Source organism: Thunnus albacares, chromosome 4 (assembly GCF_914725855.1).
Source record: "Thunnus albacares chromosome 4, fThuAlb1.1, whole genome shotgun sequence".
NCBI classification, from domain to species: Eukaryota; Metazoa; Chordata; class Actinopteri; order Scombriformes; family Scombridae; genus Thunnus; species Thunnus albacares.
Genome location: NC_058109.1, coordinates 23819339 through 23837095, shown reverse-complemented (window position 1 = coordinate 23837095; position 17757 = coordinate 23819339). Strand labels below are relative to the sequence as shown.

The 17757-nt window shown below is 37.5% G+C and overlaps 2 protein-coding genes across 3 annotated transcripts in view; both read left to right on the top strand.

The window, feature by feature from the left end:
• The first annotated feature begins 228 nt into the window (after positions 1 to 228).
• Positions 229 to 9945, top strand: vamp3 (vesicle-associated membrane protein 3 (cellubrevin)). The gene is made up of 5 exons (XM_044349322.1): positions 229 to 333; positions 7509 to 7587; positions 8799 to 8957; positions 9302 to 9353; positions 9778 to 9945. Coding segments are annotated over exons 1-5 (309 nt in total). The 5' UTR covers positions 229 to 331; the 3' UTR covers positions 9795 to 9945.
• Positions 9946 to 13563: 3618 nt separating this feature from the next.
• Positions 13564 to 17757, top strand: part of per3 (period circadian clock 3) — a 20248-nt gene continuing 16054 nt past the window's right edge. For both annotated transcript variants that reach the window (XM_044348204.1, XM_044348203.1), the window contains exon 1: positions 13564 to 13719. The gene's annotated coding sequence lies outside the window, so the exon portion shown is untranslated. The remainder of the gene's footprint in view (positions 13720 to 17757) is intronic.

Below are 17757 nucleotides of genomic sequence, written 5' to 3'. Positions count from 1 at the left end.
ACAGTATTTGTAACTCAAGGTAATGTACAAAAACATTAAGAATAAGAAAGACATTTTTTTAAAAACAGCTTAAAACACATACAATGACAGAACGTTAAGATACATTACAAATATGAGAATAAAACATGGAAATATATTTTTTAAAGAATGAAAATTATACACGTATGTACAGTATATGATATACATTACATACACCTTAGTTTTCCTATTTCCCATAGTCCAGGAAGGCAACATAACAACCAACGGCAGTAACAGTTACGGCTTGACACTTTAGCTTTAGCTTACAGACAAGAAACAGCGGCGGTGTCGATTAAGGATCTTCCATTTCACGATGTAAGTCTATAATGTTTCTACCAACGTTTACTTTTTAAGTTAAATGTTGCTTGGTCAAGTTTGTTTGACGTATGCGACCTTCCGGGTAGTTTGGTGAAATTGGATCACAGCAACGCCCAAAACTTTGCTATTAGCATGCAACAAGTGCTGGGACGCTAAGCTAGCTGTAGCAGCGTTAAATTAGAGCTGGCTAGCTTTTTCTAAAACAAACTTTGTCAGTGTTTTAGTGCTAGTTAAGTGGACAATTACAGTAAAATAAATAAATAAATAAATAAATACATGGGAGGCTTGTCCAACGTCCGCAGCTGCCTGAGCTGTGGTGAGAAGCTAACTGCTCTCTGGGTTAGTTTTCCTAGCTACTAACTACGTATATAACGTTAGCTCACATCCAGCTCAATACAAGCGTTGTTTAAGTAGTTGTGGTTGTAAATATTGCAATTGTTCACTATAGTTTCAGCAAAGTAACGTTACAAGTAGTGGCAACATGTCAACTTAAAACAGGACATGTTTTGATGGCTAATTTATCCGTTGTTAGTTTATTTTGTATATAAATAAGCAGGTAACAATTGAAAGTGGTGTAAGTAGGACTGAGTAATGTTTTGTTTTTATCAGTCATTGTTTGTCGAACTTTGGTCTCGTTGCAATAGGAAGCCAATTCCTTATTTCTTCTAAAATTTACCTTTCCCCAGTCGTAGTTACCTCCCCCACTAATTCATCTTTTTTCCACCACCCCACCCCACCACATCACACTACACCACACTACACAGGAAGTCTAAATGCAAAGATGCAAACCAAGAACTTCTGTGTTTCAGAGTGTTTTTTAAAACACCAATAGAAACATGTCCATAATTGCATAGTAATTGTTTGGGCAATGTTAATTCTTGCCGAAGATAGTTCCAGTTAGAGCTGCGAGGATTAGTCGATTAATCAATTAGTTGTAGTTGTAGTATACAATTAATCACTATTTTGATAATGGATTAATACTTTTGAGGCTTTTTTTGTGTGAAGAAAAAGTCAAAATTGTCTGGTTTATGCTGAATATTTTCTAATTTTTTTAGTCTTCTATGACTGTAAACTGAATATCTTTGGGTTGTGGACTGTTGGTTGGGACCAAACAAGACATTTGAGGACGACATCTTGGGCTTTGGGAAAGAATGTTTGTCATCATCATCATACCATTTTCTGGACCAAACAACTAATCGATTAATCGAGAAAATAATCAAAAGAGTAATTGATAATGAAAATAATTGTTAGTTGCAGCCCTAGTTCCAGGTATAAAATAGCCATGAGGCATTTGAACTATGTGTTAGTGATAAGTCACGGGGAGATATCCAGAGCTGAACTATTAACGTCTAGGCCGCAGTCAAGCTTGCAACCCACATTTCCCATGTCCATCCTGAAATAGAGCAATACTTTGATTAAATCGATAATGGACAGACATTATTTGATGATGACATGACTTATTTTATGGAAGATTGTCACTCATCAGGATTTCAAAGTCAAAATGTTGACATTCTTCAGCACTATGTGATACAGTCAGCTAACAGTATGACACACAATACAGTCACAGCACACGTTACTCAACACATGATCTGAACCAACTAATTTTGCATGCTTGACAGTATTTTCTTCACTTCTACAATGCAATAGAAGAACTACGGGTATAGAAAAATTCATATATCTCAATATTTTTTCTGTTGGAATTGATAAATAAGTAGTAATTGGTACTTTATAGGATGATAGTGGTCGAACTTATTTTTATTACTTTTCCTGGAAGAAATGGTCAGGAAGACCTAGGTTGTTTAGTCACAGTTTGGATGGAGGCATGGAGAATGGATGTATGACATGGGGCAAGCATTTGTGGACCTATGCATTACGCATTTTCATGAACAAATAAAAATAAAAACATCTGAATAAAATTAACTCCTAAAATGCATTTTGTCATGTAATTGCTGTAACTATAGACCGTTCATTTTACATCTGTTCACATGTCTTACAATGCTAGGGTTTTAAGAGAAGGGAGGGACGTTACATAAAAAGTGAAGCCCTGATGTATTCACGGTGAGATGGATATTCAGTAAAAATTAACTTTATATAAATGTCAAAATTAACCATTTTTGTGTCTCCAGAAAATCAAGTCACAATTTATTTTAAATGGAGAAATTCAGAGGTCTTAACCTAAACATAGTGACTTTGTAGTTACGTTAAGACTCTACTAACAAGCATGACTGTAACCAAAGTGGCCGTCAGTAAGCCTTTTACATGGCAGACATTTTGACATGTAAATGCAGGAAATGTGTGATTAATAACAAAACTGCAGTCCATTTATGTCAGCCAATTTTAGGGCCCTGGTATTGTGTAAGCTCGCTCACTTCGCACAGCTTACTTGGGTGTGTAAATGGAGTCTTTATGTTATTAATGCATTATTAAATACACCTGTGCGTTTTCTGTTGTGACAAGTCAAAGTCCGAATCCTTTCAAATCCGTTGAGTTTTATTAGTTTTCAACATTTGCAAGCAACTAAAGGCTAAAACAACTTCAACTTAAAGATGTTGAGTCACCTTGTGTTTGCTGAGAATGCAGAAGAACTACAGTTTTTAGTGGCAGACTAACTAATGTTCACAACCTGGACCTACAGCCTGAAAATGACATGAGCAGCATTATATATAAAATGTTAAATATATGTATCTGACATATTCAAATAACAGCAGTTGCCTACTGTACTTCACTAACTAGGCTACTTACTCCAGATACTGACAGTGCTGATTCAGAACTATTAAGATGATCAGATTAAAATGGTGACATGATAAGAATCAAAGTTCAACTGGGAGATTCTTACATTGCTGTGAGGTGATAATAGCGGGATCATTTCTCCAGAGAAGAGTCGCTACTCTGTTGGTCCCTGCTGAACTACCAAAACACACCGTCTTCTCACATTGGTGTTACATAGTGATGTGCCTTTTCACTCCAGTCTTTGGCTAAATACAGACAACGACTGCAAAGAGCACATTTACCAGAGAGCAGACAAACCTTTCATTTTAGCCATTACAAAATGAATTTTAATTGGCTACAGCTGATCTAATCTGCCACTGATGTCTGTCAGTTAAAGGTTGAAAGCAACAGTTAATGTAATGAGAGCATGGCTCATTGATACACTTAAGTGGAACTGAGCATTCGTTAATGATATTGGTTACACCTGTGCTTTTCCTGCTTTATTATGTCAAAATGTCTACTGTGAAAAAAGGCCTATTGCAATTTTCCTGACCATATGCATGTAATGGTCTACACAGTATCAAACAAATTGAGAACTTATCCTGTACATAAGAATTTTTTCTTGCAACCTTTTTTGTTCAGCCACAGAAAGGTTCATTTCAAAGCAAACCTTGTTTTTCAAAGCTAAAAACAAGGGTTATTAATAATAATAATAATGATGATCATGGCATTAAAAAGTGACAGTATTTATCGATAACTTTATTGTTGTGCACTTATGGCAATAATATGAAACAGTTGGTAAGTCTGACAGATACATGTGACATAAAGATATCTGACTGAAACCCACGACATACTGTCGATATCCCATTGTAGTATAGTTATAGTATTATTAGTATCAGAAATACTACACTTTAGCTGCCTGAGCTAATGTTAAATTCACAGATTGATGAGACAATCTATCGTTTCTCATAATTTTAAATCTTGGAGACTTGGCTTTAGAGCTTTTAAGATGAAATGCTGAAAACAATAATTTGATATGCTGAGAGTAACAGGGAGATTCCCACTGCTGATGTCAGTCATTTATGCTCGACAAGTACAGTAGAAAGCTAGCTGCTAACTGCCTCATTGAAATGATGTGATGCAGTAAGCTAAATTGTTTACTTAGAGTAAGACTCTCCACTCTCTTGGTCCGTTTCAAAAAAATAACTGTTATTCAGTATTCAGGAAAACCAAAACTATGAGCTAAAAGCTGCACTTTGATGCAGATTTATGTGTTATTTCTCATTTGGTTTGGTAGTACACATTATAGGGTAATTTGTTTCCATGTTAATGACACTGTGTTATGAAATCAAAGCACCTGAAATTAGGTCCAGCGAATATATCTAGTTGCATAGCTGCAGCATCTACTACTGCACACCTCCACCTCTGGACCTGCAGTTCTAGTCCAACCTGTGTCACCAAATGTCAAGGACACGAATAGGAGCAGCAGTTTTAAAACCAGTGCAGATACAGACATGAAAGGTGCCATCTACATGCAAGGAAATTATCAGCACTTACATTCTGACATATGTGCCACCTGCAGGAAATGTGTGATTGTTGCAGTTTTTAAAAAGGTGCTGATTTGTGTGGTTTTCAGGTTGTTGTTTTTTTTTTAGTTTACAGTACCACTTCTAAGCTAACATAAAATAATGAATACAAATGGAAATAAATTTGTGTGCCACGTCCAGCATCCAACATCCAGTGAATGTTATATACCCCAAAACTGAAATATAGATTAAACTTGTGGCTGCTCAGGTATCTAATGGGGGAGCATAATCTTTTAGAATTAGTCCACCTATTCACCATTGTTTGGGTTTAGTGTTTAACTTCCTTTTGGAAGGATTTACGTCATGGATTGTTTTTCTTCAGGAAATGAAGTAGGTTTGGCTTACAAGTATCCACCAGTACAGTTTCCACTGAGTTAACTGTGATTGTGTTCCTCTGTTGTAGACTATTGGATTTAAGTAAGTTGTAGTATCTAAATTGTAGATATAAATATAGATGTATTTAAAAGGGGACATCAGCTTCAGTCACTGTTTAAATTCCCAGAGATGTTTATATACTCTGGCTGGCTGTGAATCTCATGTATCACAATCTCATGTATCTGCAGTAAGCGAATAGCGACCAATATATCGGCCTGACTGATGAATCGGTCTAGCTCTACAGTAACTCTCACGTTGCAAGATCAAACCAGCTGTTGGACAAATAGGTTTGTTTTGTGATTTTACTATGTGGAAGTGCATATCAGGATTGTTCATATATTGATACTAAGCCAAAGCACTGATAGTATGCTCCCTTATCTGTTGTATGTTTCTTAATACTGTTTCTAGGCTAAGCAGGATTTGGGTTTGTTAATTCACTGGACTTACTAAGCAAGAATTTACAGAAATGGATCCTTTGTAACTGCTGCACTCTGTACCCTCATCTATAAGTACCCACTGACTACTATACTTTGGAAACAAATATACAGTATGTTTAACATAAGCACATTTTCTTTTCATTGGTTTAACCTGAAACTATGAAGTGCCGTTCTTCTGTACTACCAAGTGATATTAGAGCACTAGCTCCAAGTTATTTCATTTGTAGCTTTGTTTGTCACAAGGGATGATGAGGGATGTTTTGAACATGGTAAGTCTTGTGTGTGTGTTTGCATGTGAGTAAATATACATGGGAGTGGCTGCTTGCTGTTTTTCAATAAGTGGTTTACATGTAAAGGAAAAGGAGTGTTCTGTCTACAGCTGTCTTGGCTGTCTTCTAATGTGAGCAAGTGAGAGTATATGTGGTAAACTGAGTCATACACCTGTGTAATTCTTACAGTCTGGTGTAACTCCTTCAACTTGCTCTCTTATCTGATGTAAGTGAGGTCACTACAGAGCAATGCTGTCTCATGTCAGAGGGTGGCAGTAGCTAACCACTGTAAAATGGGCTGCTGGGACAAAGTATGCACATCAAATATAGGAATCCTAAATAAATAATATACATAAAATAAACATACAATTTCCATGCTCCAGTTTCCATGCTTGATGCTTGTGTCCTTGTTTAGAACGGTCTTTCTAAATTAAAGAACAAACTTAAGGAAATAAGAACGAGAGCATGACGTCATATCCAAGTTGCGCAGCTGTTCATTTTTTTTCCATGTGTTTTTAAACCAGCCCTCTTTTGTCAACCAGTTGACTGTTATGAAGCATTAATCCTGCAGTGAATCTTGGAGCAGCCACATTCAGTGTATTGTTGTGTAGCAATGTGACCTCCGTATTCATATTATCCATCCTCTGTTAACATATGATTTTTATTTGGGATCATACGTTTGCCACCAGATAGATGTTTACATACCAAGGTGTGTTTTTAAGCGAAGTAAAAACACACCAATTTGTTTAATGGCAGTTGATTATCAGTAATTCACATAAAGCACACAAATAACGTGCCCCACCTCTCTCTCCCAAAAGTGTCAAACTGTTGATTTCTGCAGTAATAGGTCCTGGCTTGTATGATCAAGCAATTTAATGGATAATAGTGCAATTTTCAACCATAGTATATGTACATTTTTTGTGTGCACAGCCAGCCAATCTCAAGGCAGTTTCAGAGTTTTGGATGCATTACTCTGTTCTAGCTTGTAATTAACATGTAATTGCAAAATTATTCCTCTCGATGTTTGAACTCCCTCAAATTGGAGGTTTTGCTGTGTAGCAGACATCTACCTCTGACAGAGACCACTTTCTTTGCCTGAGAAGCTCAAGATGTCTTTTAAAACAAGGTTTCACAATTTTTAGAAATCGTTTGTTTGTTTGTTTTCAATGATTTAATTGCCAAAATTACATGGTGCTGTTTTTCAAAGGGATGATGAAATACTAAATATATTTATTGCCTTAATTTCTGCATTATTTATTTTGAGATTTTTTTTTTCATTTTTAATACTGACTGTTACTGTATTAATCTGTGTTATCTAAACTATTTTTTTACTGACAAAACGACAAAAATAGGAAAAAAAAGATACTAACAAAGATGACTGCTGACAATTCAGATTCAAGACACTGCTGCCTGCTTTAGCGGGACTGTTTGGCATGTTATATGACTCAGTTATACAGGTTAAAGATTAGACTGTAATTTAATTTTCAGATGTACTGCTCCTTGAAATGAATTTATGATGTCACGAGTGTGTATTCATCACTTTGTTTTATTCACAGCGACTTTGACTGTGATTTGACACTGATAGGTAGCTGTGCGATAGACCAGAGGCTGTAGTGTGATAAGAATGTATTTTTGCGATTGTGGTTTGGCTGTTTCCAAACCACAATCACCAGCAGTTTGTATATTAATAACTTGACATTTTAGATGGCGATTGAATGACATGATATATGAAATACATTTGATGAGAAATGTTACAGGAGACTCATGTCTGCACTAAATTCTTTTCATTTCACCAGGTCAGCCACCGGTCCAGAAGGTTCTGGCGCAGCGTCGAGCAACAGGCGCTTGCAGCAGACGCAGGCCCAGGTGGATGAGGTATGATTCTTTTAACTCTGATTACTGATCTACGTGGCCCAGTTAAAGTGTGTATTTTCCTACATTTATAATAATCTCAATCAGTGCATACATTGCAATTAAAAATACACAGATTTTAATAGCAGTTTTTAATCATATTTTTAGTAAGCTCCTTATTAAGAGACCATTAAATTTGGCCATGTGTCAAAGTGGGTGTCATTTTTAAACTTGTGTCCAAAAAATTCTAACTAGTCTACCTTTCCCAGCGTACATAATTTCCCTCACCTAACCCGCTCTTATTATTGAACCCCACTCGCTCACTGTCCTCAGACACACTGTGTGGCTCCCTAGTTCCTTAATGTCTGTCTCGAGCAGAGACTTGCATAACCCTTGGCAGCACTGTCATGAATCACCACAATGTGGAAACGCTCTACCTCCACATGTCAGTGCCCATGCCAGAGAACATTCAGTAAAAGCCATTTCTTGTCCGGATTTTAGAAATCATATTCAAAACCATGTCAGCGAGGCCACCAGGAAAAGGTGGCTGCCAAGTCTCACCCCTCCTGTGGTCTCACCCTTAATCCCCCTCTCTTTTTCAGTTGTGGCCCCCTTGAGGTTGGCCCCTCCTACAGAGGACTTTAACCTTAGCCTGTAACACAAAGCCTCCGATTGGCTGCCTGGAGTTTATATAATCACTGTCTCCATGGTTATGTAAGAAGTGCATGGGCCTACACACTCCGCTCCACCCTGCTGCTCTGTCTGAGAGGCGGGGCAGCGGAGGGGTTTGTGGATCAGTGGAACATGTGGGTTATGTGTACCCTCTGATACTGTGTGTAGGCACATGCACGCTTGTCTGATTCTAGGTGAACTCTGTTATTTAGCTCAGATGTTTACAGTGTAGAGTATATAGTTATTACCCTGTAAGGTGTGTGTTCTTCCATGACTGATGGTTCTGTTAGGTAACAGTTGTGGAGATTAAGACCTTTAAACATTGATGTCACCATGCTGTATATACAATATATCTTTTCCACTGCTCTTTATTAATTATGAAAGAATTGATTATGTAATATCTGACTCTGAAAATGTAATTTAGGGAGTGTTGTATTGATCATGAATGAGTTTTGCTCTACATTCAGATTCAGTATATTAAGGGACAGGCAGTTAAAAAGTAATGACATTAAAGCAAGTGTGTTGTTTGTTTTTGTTTTGTTCTTGTGTGCATTTGTGAATAGGTGGTGGATATAATGCGTGTCAATGTGGACAAAGTGCTGGAACGTGACCAGAAGCTATCTGAACTGGATGACAGAGCAGACGCACTGCAGGCTGGTGCCTCCCAGTTCGAGACCAGTGCTGCTAAACTGAAAAGAAAGTACTGGTGGAAGAACTGCAAGGTGCCTAAACACAGTTTGGTTCAAAAACACACCCCTCCTCCTCCTCCCCACTTAAAATGAAAATAAGTAACTGCTCTAACTGATTTTAAGTGAGCTTTATTCAAACTAGAAACCACTAGGCTGGAACCTGTCTGAATTAGATTGTTTGACTACACTTATACAGTATACATTTATCACTTACAATAGTGAACTGAAGTGAAACAAAAATACAAATAAAATCTGCTATTGTTAAACAAATAGCATATATTTTCAAAATGACAGCAGATGTTTCTTGAATAACAGATATCCTGGCTCCAGTTAATGAATGTTGTGCTGACTTCGCTTTACCTTTTTGCCCTTTGCAGATGTGGGCCATCCTGATAGCTGTCATAGTGATCATCGTGATCATCATTATTAGTGAGTATCAAGCCTGTGGTTAATGAAGGTCGTGATGTGAGCGTTGCTTGTTGCGTACTTTTGTTTGAATATTGTGTTACTGCAGATAATCTAAAGAATCTCTAGGATTTTAATGAGTTAGTGCTCGAGGCTTTAACTATAAAGTGTAACAGTTTATATATAATTACTTTTAGTTTGATCTGGATTGTTGTTGATGTCTATATACAGTACCAGCCAAAAGTTTGGACACACTTTCTCATTCAAGTGAATGGGAAGGTGTGTCCAAACCTTTGACTGGTACTGTATGTTGATCATGTATTTAGATTAGAGGTACTTTTGCTATTTTTATTTTTAGACTTTACTGGTTTAACTGGTAAAACTAATCAGTTTATTTAAGTCTTTTGTCTAAAAGTATTCACAAAGTTCTTACCAACTTCTTTCTCAGTTTGGAGTTACTCGTAAAACGGCAACATGAAGAGGAAGAGGAGTGGAGGAAACAATGAAGAAGAAGAGAGTAGCAATGTGCATAATTAATGTCTCAGAGGAAGAGGTCACATGATTACTGGCTACTGAGCTCCACAACATTTTTCCCCTCCTGTGGGGGGTTTCTTCATTCCTTGTCCTGAATTGCCCTCTGTGTGTGTGTGTGTGTGTGTGTGTGTGTGTGTGTGTGTGTGTGTGTGTGTGTGTGTGTGTGTGTGTGTGTGTGTGTGTGTGAGTGTGTGTGAGTGTGTGTGAGTGTGTGTGAGTGTGTGTGAGTGTGTGTGAGTGTGTGTGTGTACGCATGTGCGTACGCATGTGCGTATGTGTGTGTGCCTTTGCCTGTGCGTGGGTGTGTTTGCACGTGTGCCTGAGTAAAGGTTTGCCATAGCACCACAGTTTTACCCAGCCTTACTACACCATACCAGCCATTCAGCTTGTATTAGTACCATTCCACATACCAAAGAAAACAGACACATACATAGAGAAACAGGTTGATAATGAAACCCACACTCAACTAAATCACTCTCTCAGGATGGTGTCATATAGGGAAATAAGCAGCCAAGGCCCCAGCCTATTCAAAATTAAAAATAATGAATGATAGACTGTATGACAAAGAATACACACATTGTCCAACCTCAGGACTAGAAGTGAAGAATATCATTGTAAACTCTCCTCAACTTATACTTTTTTTTTTTTTTTTATGTTTTATTAATAGCCATTGAATTTTGTGTGCCAAGCTAAGAGACGTGCCTTTGAAGATATTCTGTTCTCGGTTTGTTTTCATTGTAACGGTAACCCTGCTTATCATTGAAGAGATACTCCTTTCCAACATGCAAACATTTTGACTCTTTAGTGTGTAACACCAATATTTTGGATTTTCTCCTCATTTTTTAAAAATTTGCTGGTCTGTTATTTTTCAAATGGTTACAGTTGACTTGGGAATAGTGGGATCCAATGCCTTATTTTATTTATGCACATGGTTGAGCGCTGATTGACGTCTCTGTTTAAGATATTAGATTTTGGATTTAATAAAGAGGTATTTCATTGGTCACCTGACAACAAAGAAGCTTATGAGGAACACACTGTTGAACCTTATCATACTTGTCCATGTCCATCCTCTCAGGTAGGATTTGGTGTACAGTATAAGCTAGAATGAGCTTGTATTTAAGTGCCTATAGGCTAAGACCAACAGTCTCACAGCATGACAAAACTGCCATAATGTTTTAAAAAAAACAGTGATACACTGGGTCTAGACCGTGGTGAATTATCATCACTATCTAATCAGGTGCTCTCCAGGATGTGCCAGAAAGTGTGCCTTTGTGACATATTCACACACATTCACACGCACAAAAAAAGTAAGGAATTGTAGTTTTAGACAGATGCCTTAATAGGTTTCTCCAATGGAGAACAACCAAAAATACAGCCACACCTTATTGATCAAATATACCAGCCAGTTTAAGAGTTGTGCCTTCTGAATGATCTGACTTTCCAAACAAAGGCTGTGTTGTTTGCTTTATTCAGCTGAATTTATTAACCTTCAATTAAGTCTTCTGTATAGTCACACTGGCATGTGTCCTATTTGATCAATACAAAGGACTTAAGTGTGCTATTTTAGTTGTATTATCCTTTAATAATAGCTTTTTTGCAAATTATTATATGTAAAATTAATCTTAGGGAGACTATTAAGTATTTTTTGTGTTTGTGCTCACTTGCTGCCGAGCATCATGGGTGTTGGAGTGTGGAGAAAAACTTTTGTCGGGCAATGACAGTGTGAGATGTATTATGCCAACACTGAATGATTACATACCCTGCTGTTGCTTCCATCTTATTAGAAGAAATGTATTTTAATCAAAACAGTTTGGGATTACTTTGTCCTTGTACATTAACATCACACTTTCTGGAATTTCTTATTTTCTTTGATTACTGCAAACTAACAGTTATTTGTTATTTGGCCTTCAAGTGCATGCATGATACTATCACAAGCTTTGGTAACAAAATGAAACACTAACACAAATACGGACTTTTGATAAATTTTTATGTTTATATAGATGTAGTCAAGCTGTAGCCATTAAGGAGATCGTTAAATGTTTTCAAAGGCCACTGAAAATGTTTTACAGGCCAGCCTTTTATCACAGATTAGTGGAATTATCATCATCCTCTCCTGTCTACACCAGAGATGTGAGACTCTCTAACTTCCAAGCCTTGCTTATGTCTACCTACTGGGGGTGCATTTGGAAATAAGTGCAATTCTACTCTTTTGCCCAAATGCCTATTGCTTGAATAAAACAGATTGAATTTAAATCACAAAGCCCAGTCTGAGTGTTTTTATTTTATCTGATCTGTAACAGTATTAATGTCAGATGTCTTCCCTAAAGCTGAGTCTTGCTGTCTAGCAGACAGTACTGGTCCTAATCATTCTTGATTCCTGAGTCTGATTTCTTGAGTCTGATATAGCCATAACTCCAAACCAATTCAAGGACATGATCCAGTTTGTCATCCACACTGCAGAGCAGGTCTCTGGCTGTCAGCTGATTCACTGACACCGTTAAAATGGTAATAAAAGTAACTGTCAGCTATTGTCACTGCATTTCATTGCTTGGATAAAAGGGTTGTGGTTTACTTCCCCAGTGGTTTTCTCCTGTGAGCCTGAGACCTAGTTATTAACCAACCCCCACGAGTCCCAATCCTTATAAACTCCTATAGACTACTGAACAAAAAAAAACACACACACATAACAGGAGTACTACTGTCCTGTAATCCAGCACGGATTCTTAGCTATGATTACGATTAGACAGAAGGCATTTGTAAAATTCTTGAACTCAGGGCTAGATTGACCCTCTAGGGGGACCTGGTGTAAAAATGAGCTCCGGCCCGTGTTGACCACTCCTTCTATTTCCCACACTCTATTATGAATGTGTTAGTAATTAGTTTGCGGTTACTTGGTTGAGCAGGTATTAATGTAGGAATGTTTACAGTATAAGCACAAGATAAACTGAAATAATAAAGATTAAAACTAGACTTTTAATGTATGGCCCCTCCACAAGATGGGGCTTCAAGATTATGTAATAACCACTTAAAACAAACAGTGGACATTACCACAGAGAACCTGGAGCCCTAGGGTAGTTCACTTCTTTGCCCAATTAGTAACCCAGCCTTTCTTACACTTTACTACATTTCAAATACATGATAGACATCTTGTTACGTGTTATCAGATAGAATTGGTCTTGGAGGAGTTGAAGATTCAAAGGACAAGACATCTTGTATAAAAAAAAACATTATTTGAGTTTAAATTCAAGGTTGTTTGACATACATACTGTAAAAAATCATCAAGACAAAATATAAAAAGATATAGGTGCATGAAGACCTGTGTGTTGTTCATACTGGTGGTCTTGGACCTAATTCAACAATACTATTTATTTAATGTCAGAACAATTACAAAAATTAAGAAAAAAAAATCACAAAATAACTTGTGAACTGCATCGGCTGGGTCGTACAGCGGCTCTGTTCATTCATTCAGTTGTAGAAAGGAGGATGCAGCGGTTATTGAGTAGGTGCTTGTGCAGGCTTCATCGGGCTTGTTGTCTTTCTGTTGTGTAACATGTACATCCACGTGAATCGCCTGTGCGCCATTGACAGATTGCTGCCACAGTCACGCCCACTGCAGACTGCTGACCAATCACACGACAGATGCAAAATTCGCCTGTCCAATCACCGCGTAGCGGGCGGAGCTCTGCTGCACCGGCCTCACGTTGCACAAATGTGTCAAGCGCTCAGGAGTAGATGACGATTCAGCTACGTGACTGGGACATCATTAAAAAATATATACCTTTAGTGCGGCCTGGCGAGCAACTTAATGTAATTTAATTCGGGGCATTGAAGCTGAGACACACGTGGAATCGAAAAGGTAAATATTTCATCCGCAGACCAAAGATTTGATGTGTCGTTAGCGATTTGGCTAAGTAGCTAAGCTAGCTAACAACCTCGCCCTCAGTAGCAACCACATAGAACAGCGCTTGTAAACAAATGAAATTTAATCGCGATATTCCGTTGTGAGTGATTATTGTGTCGTTTTAGCTAACGTTATATTTCCAAACAGTGAACTGTGTTGTGGCTGTATGCAGTTGACAGTCGTGTGTATTGCTGACATGTAAGCTGAATAACATGTCTGCCATAAGTCAAGGAGCTGTAACGTTAGCCAGCGAGTGACGCTGGGCTGTGCGACTTATTAAACACTTGTAAGTTAGCTGTTGTTGATCCGACACGCTTACGGTGCCTGAATAACAAGTACATTTTGATGTTAACTAGTAACGTTACGCTATCTAACAAGCTATCAGTTAACGTTATCCAGTAATATTAGAAGAGAAAGCTTATAAATCCACTTGTGGACTTGCAGGCGTGTCATAATTGACAATAAATGCCAATGGCTACATTTAGTATTTACATTGTAATGTGTCACAAAATTTAATTTGCTGCTTGCCAGTTGTGGTAATATACACAATAATCTCATTACTGAATAATGAATGGAGGTTGTGGTTTAGTTTGCGTTGCAGTAGTAGTAGTCGCTCCCCTTCAAGTGCAAGGTGGACTATGGTTACTGAGGTTGTTGAGGTGAGTGGGTTCATGTGGGGAGGGGGCAGTCAACTGTCAAATTAGTGTCACGTTTGTTATGAGTAGGAACGGGTTGTGTGTTGTTGTTTTTGAAATCTGAAAAGGTTTTCTGTTTCCAGTGGATGAAAGCACATAAAACAGGTGTTAGTGTTTACTTTAAATGTATTAGTTAGTTTATCTGTGTATGTTTAATTGTATTAATTGTAGTTATGAAGTCAGTTTTTTGAGGTGACCTATTTAAAGGTGAACTTAGAAGCTACTCACACTACAACTGGCTGTATTGACCTCAACACCATAAATATTTAACTTGTCGTCAGAGGTCACTCAGTACAGTGGCACCTAAAACCTCTCATATTAGTTGACCTTAGATAGATAGATAGATAGATAGATAGATAGATAGGTAGATATACTTTATTGATCCCCAAAGGGGAAACTACAATAGTCACCACATGCCAGCACATACAACAGAAGGAAAAAACCATAACCTTAAGGTGTAGATAGACCACATTACATATTGCCAATCTATGAGTGTAATATTGGTGATTTCATAACCAAATGTTGTGGGCTTTGGGATGTTTATCCTGTCAGACTTTTACTTCCTTAACTGCAGGAATTTTGTGTATATTGTATTAGTGTTGTGTATATATGCAAGTATCGCTCAACAGGCTTTCATTCCACTGCAGACTGTTCAAATCATGAGACTTGACAGTTTCTGAGAAGCTCTTTGAGATAACAGGATAAGTCCTCTAATGACTCACTCTTTCGGTTGTTGCATACATGTACAATTTAAAGCTGACAGGATCAAAGAGAAAACATTAAGTGAAAAAACTGAGGACATTCAGCAGATTCATTCATTTGACTTGAGCACAAACACTACATGGTTGTTGTTTGACCCCACACACACTTAGGGCTTCTATTTGCCAGAAGGCCAGTTGCCAAAATAGGACATTTCTGATCCAATGAAGAAATGTTGTCATTAGATTTTGGTATCGACAACATATTTTGTGTTGGCCCCACATTTGATAAGACAAACTGGCCTTAAATGCAGCAGAGGGTGTTGTGTATTCCCGTTTGGCCTGCAGTGTTATAGTTTACCACAAGCCAAGTAGAGTATGGTGATAATGCAGTATTTGTTATAATGCAACTTTCAGAGGTATTGTATATTGATTTGTCAAATTATCACATCATTATTAGATACATTTCTGCCGTCCAAATGAATGAGGAAGCTGTAATGAAAAACAAAATGATTTATGGAAGTCCTGGTTTGGTCTCTGGTAATATTATACATAACAGTGGAACACCATTTATGACTTTGAAACCAAGTTTGCTTAGTTAAGGTAGTTGATGTTGTATACAATTGCCAAACTGTGATGTGGATCAATACTGGAAAATATTCTTATTTATATCATTTTTGGCCGCATTGCCCATCCCTAAAGCCAAGTAAAGCCAACTCCGTCACATCTGTAACCTCAGAAAGTCCATCTATGTTCACTTACAGGCAGGATAAAGTGCAGTCCTGCTCTGTCAAACTTTTCCTTCTTATTCTTGTTAAAAGTTCCATTCAGTTATGTAATTTTTATTTTGGTTATATAAATTGCATTCACATGAAATTCAACAGTTTAACTATTTAACTTAAAAATAAGCAAATTTAGCGTCAGAAAACATTAATAATAGTAAGATGTTCTTATTTGCATGTGATAGTCCTTGTATTAAATGACCTGTCAATCACTTTGGGAGTGATAGCATGGGCCAATCACCAATTGTAGTGCTGCACGTAACCTTTTGTTTACATTTGGATCACAATGTGCTTTGAACAAGAATTCAAACTGGCTCCTTTCTCCTCTGAGAAGGTGGGGAAGGGGGTGAAGGGGGAGTACAAAGTACCAACCAGGCTCAGCACCGTCACCTTTGTGTGGCCTTACCAGGTCTGTTTGTGTGTATCATTAAGGAAAGGACAGGACATCACATCTACACCACAGTGATCATGAGTTTGTGTCTGTGCATTTTGCTCACACGATACAGGTATAATTGAGCAAGCTGGTTATGTAATCCTGCAGTGTCGACCTGATAAACGGTGCAGGATATTTTCACTGGCTTCTGTTTGTGCCTCTCAGTATGTCTCCCTCTATCTTTCCCTCTTTCTCTGTGTCTCACTCATCTTGTCTCACTGCTGTGTGTTAAGTAGCTGTGTGTAGCCGCAGTTTGGTTTTTTAATAACTGATATTAAGATGACTGAGCGGCAGCTAACTTGGAGAACAGTTTCTTACGATAATTATTATTATGTGATTGGAGGTCTATTATGACTGGAGTTTGGCAGACTTGTGCTTGGTCTTGGCAGTATTGATGGATGAAATGTACCCATACATGTAAATTGTAGATGATGGGAGTGAGTCAGAAAGCAGTGAGTCAGTGTGATGGTCAGATAGTCCAATAAATTATGTAACAAGCCAGACTGTGTTTGTTCACATGCACCGTGCAAAACATTCTATTTGTTTATATTTGGCAATAATGTACTTACTATAGTGTCACAAGAAGACAACAAGAAATCCTTTTTTTATGTCTGTGCAACTTTTGCACGTTTGGCACATGTTATAGGTATTTGAATTTGGCCTTTTCTCCTGTCTTAATAGATTTTTTCACAGCATTACTAACATTAAGTGTCCCAGTAAGTCATGTCAGTAAGTCAGCACACACAATACCAGGACATTGAAATCGGTTCACCCGAATTAAATACAGTAAACATTAAAGTAATTTAAGTTATTAATTATACCTGTATCAAAATGTTTACTATTAAAACAATTTCCTTACAATCTGTCAAACTTTATTCTATACTTGTGAATTGTGTTAAGACAACCTCCAAAAGACCTTATAAAAGAGAAAAAAAATAAGTAGAACATCTTTAGGAAGACAATTTTTTGGCTCTTTGTAAAGATAAAGTGGCAGTAACAATTGTAAATCACAGTTTGTTTGATGTCTGCAAAAACTTTGTACCATAAACTTATTACATAATATACACAGTGAGTGTGTAGTGTGGAATTGTGAAACAGCACGTGTCTGTCACATCATAAAACACAGGAAACACTATTAGCAGAGCAAATTTAGAAGTATACATTCATTGGTGTTTGAGTTAAGCAAGCTGCTGCTCTATCTCAACAATTTAGGGTCTTTATTTTAAACTGCTTTTAAGCCCATGTGCAACACTAAATCTTAACATGATGATCAATGAGATATATATCATCATATTTTACAGTCTCAGCACAAAACAAGCATGATATGTCTTAGGGGTGGGAATCTTTGGGAATCTCACCATTCAGTTCTATTCCAATTCTTGGAT

Excerpts from the sequence above, each read along its gene's own strand:
- vamp3 (XM_044349322.1), top strand. Across the intron at positions 7,588-8,798 it reads CGCAGGCCCAGGTGGATGAG|GTGGTGGATATAATGCGTGT; the intron begins GTATGATTCTTT and ends ATTTGTGAATAG. Across the intron at positions 8,958-9,301 it reads ACTGGTGGAAGAACTGCAAG|ATGTGGGCCATCCTGATAGC; the intron begins GTGCCTAAACAC and ends TGCCCTTTGCAG.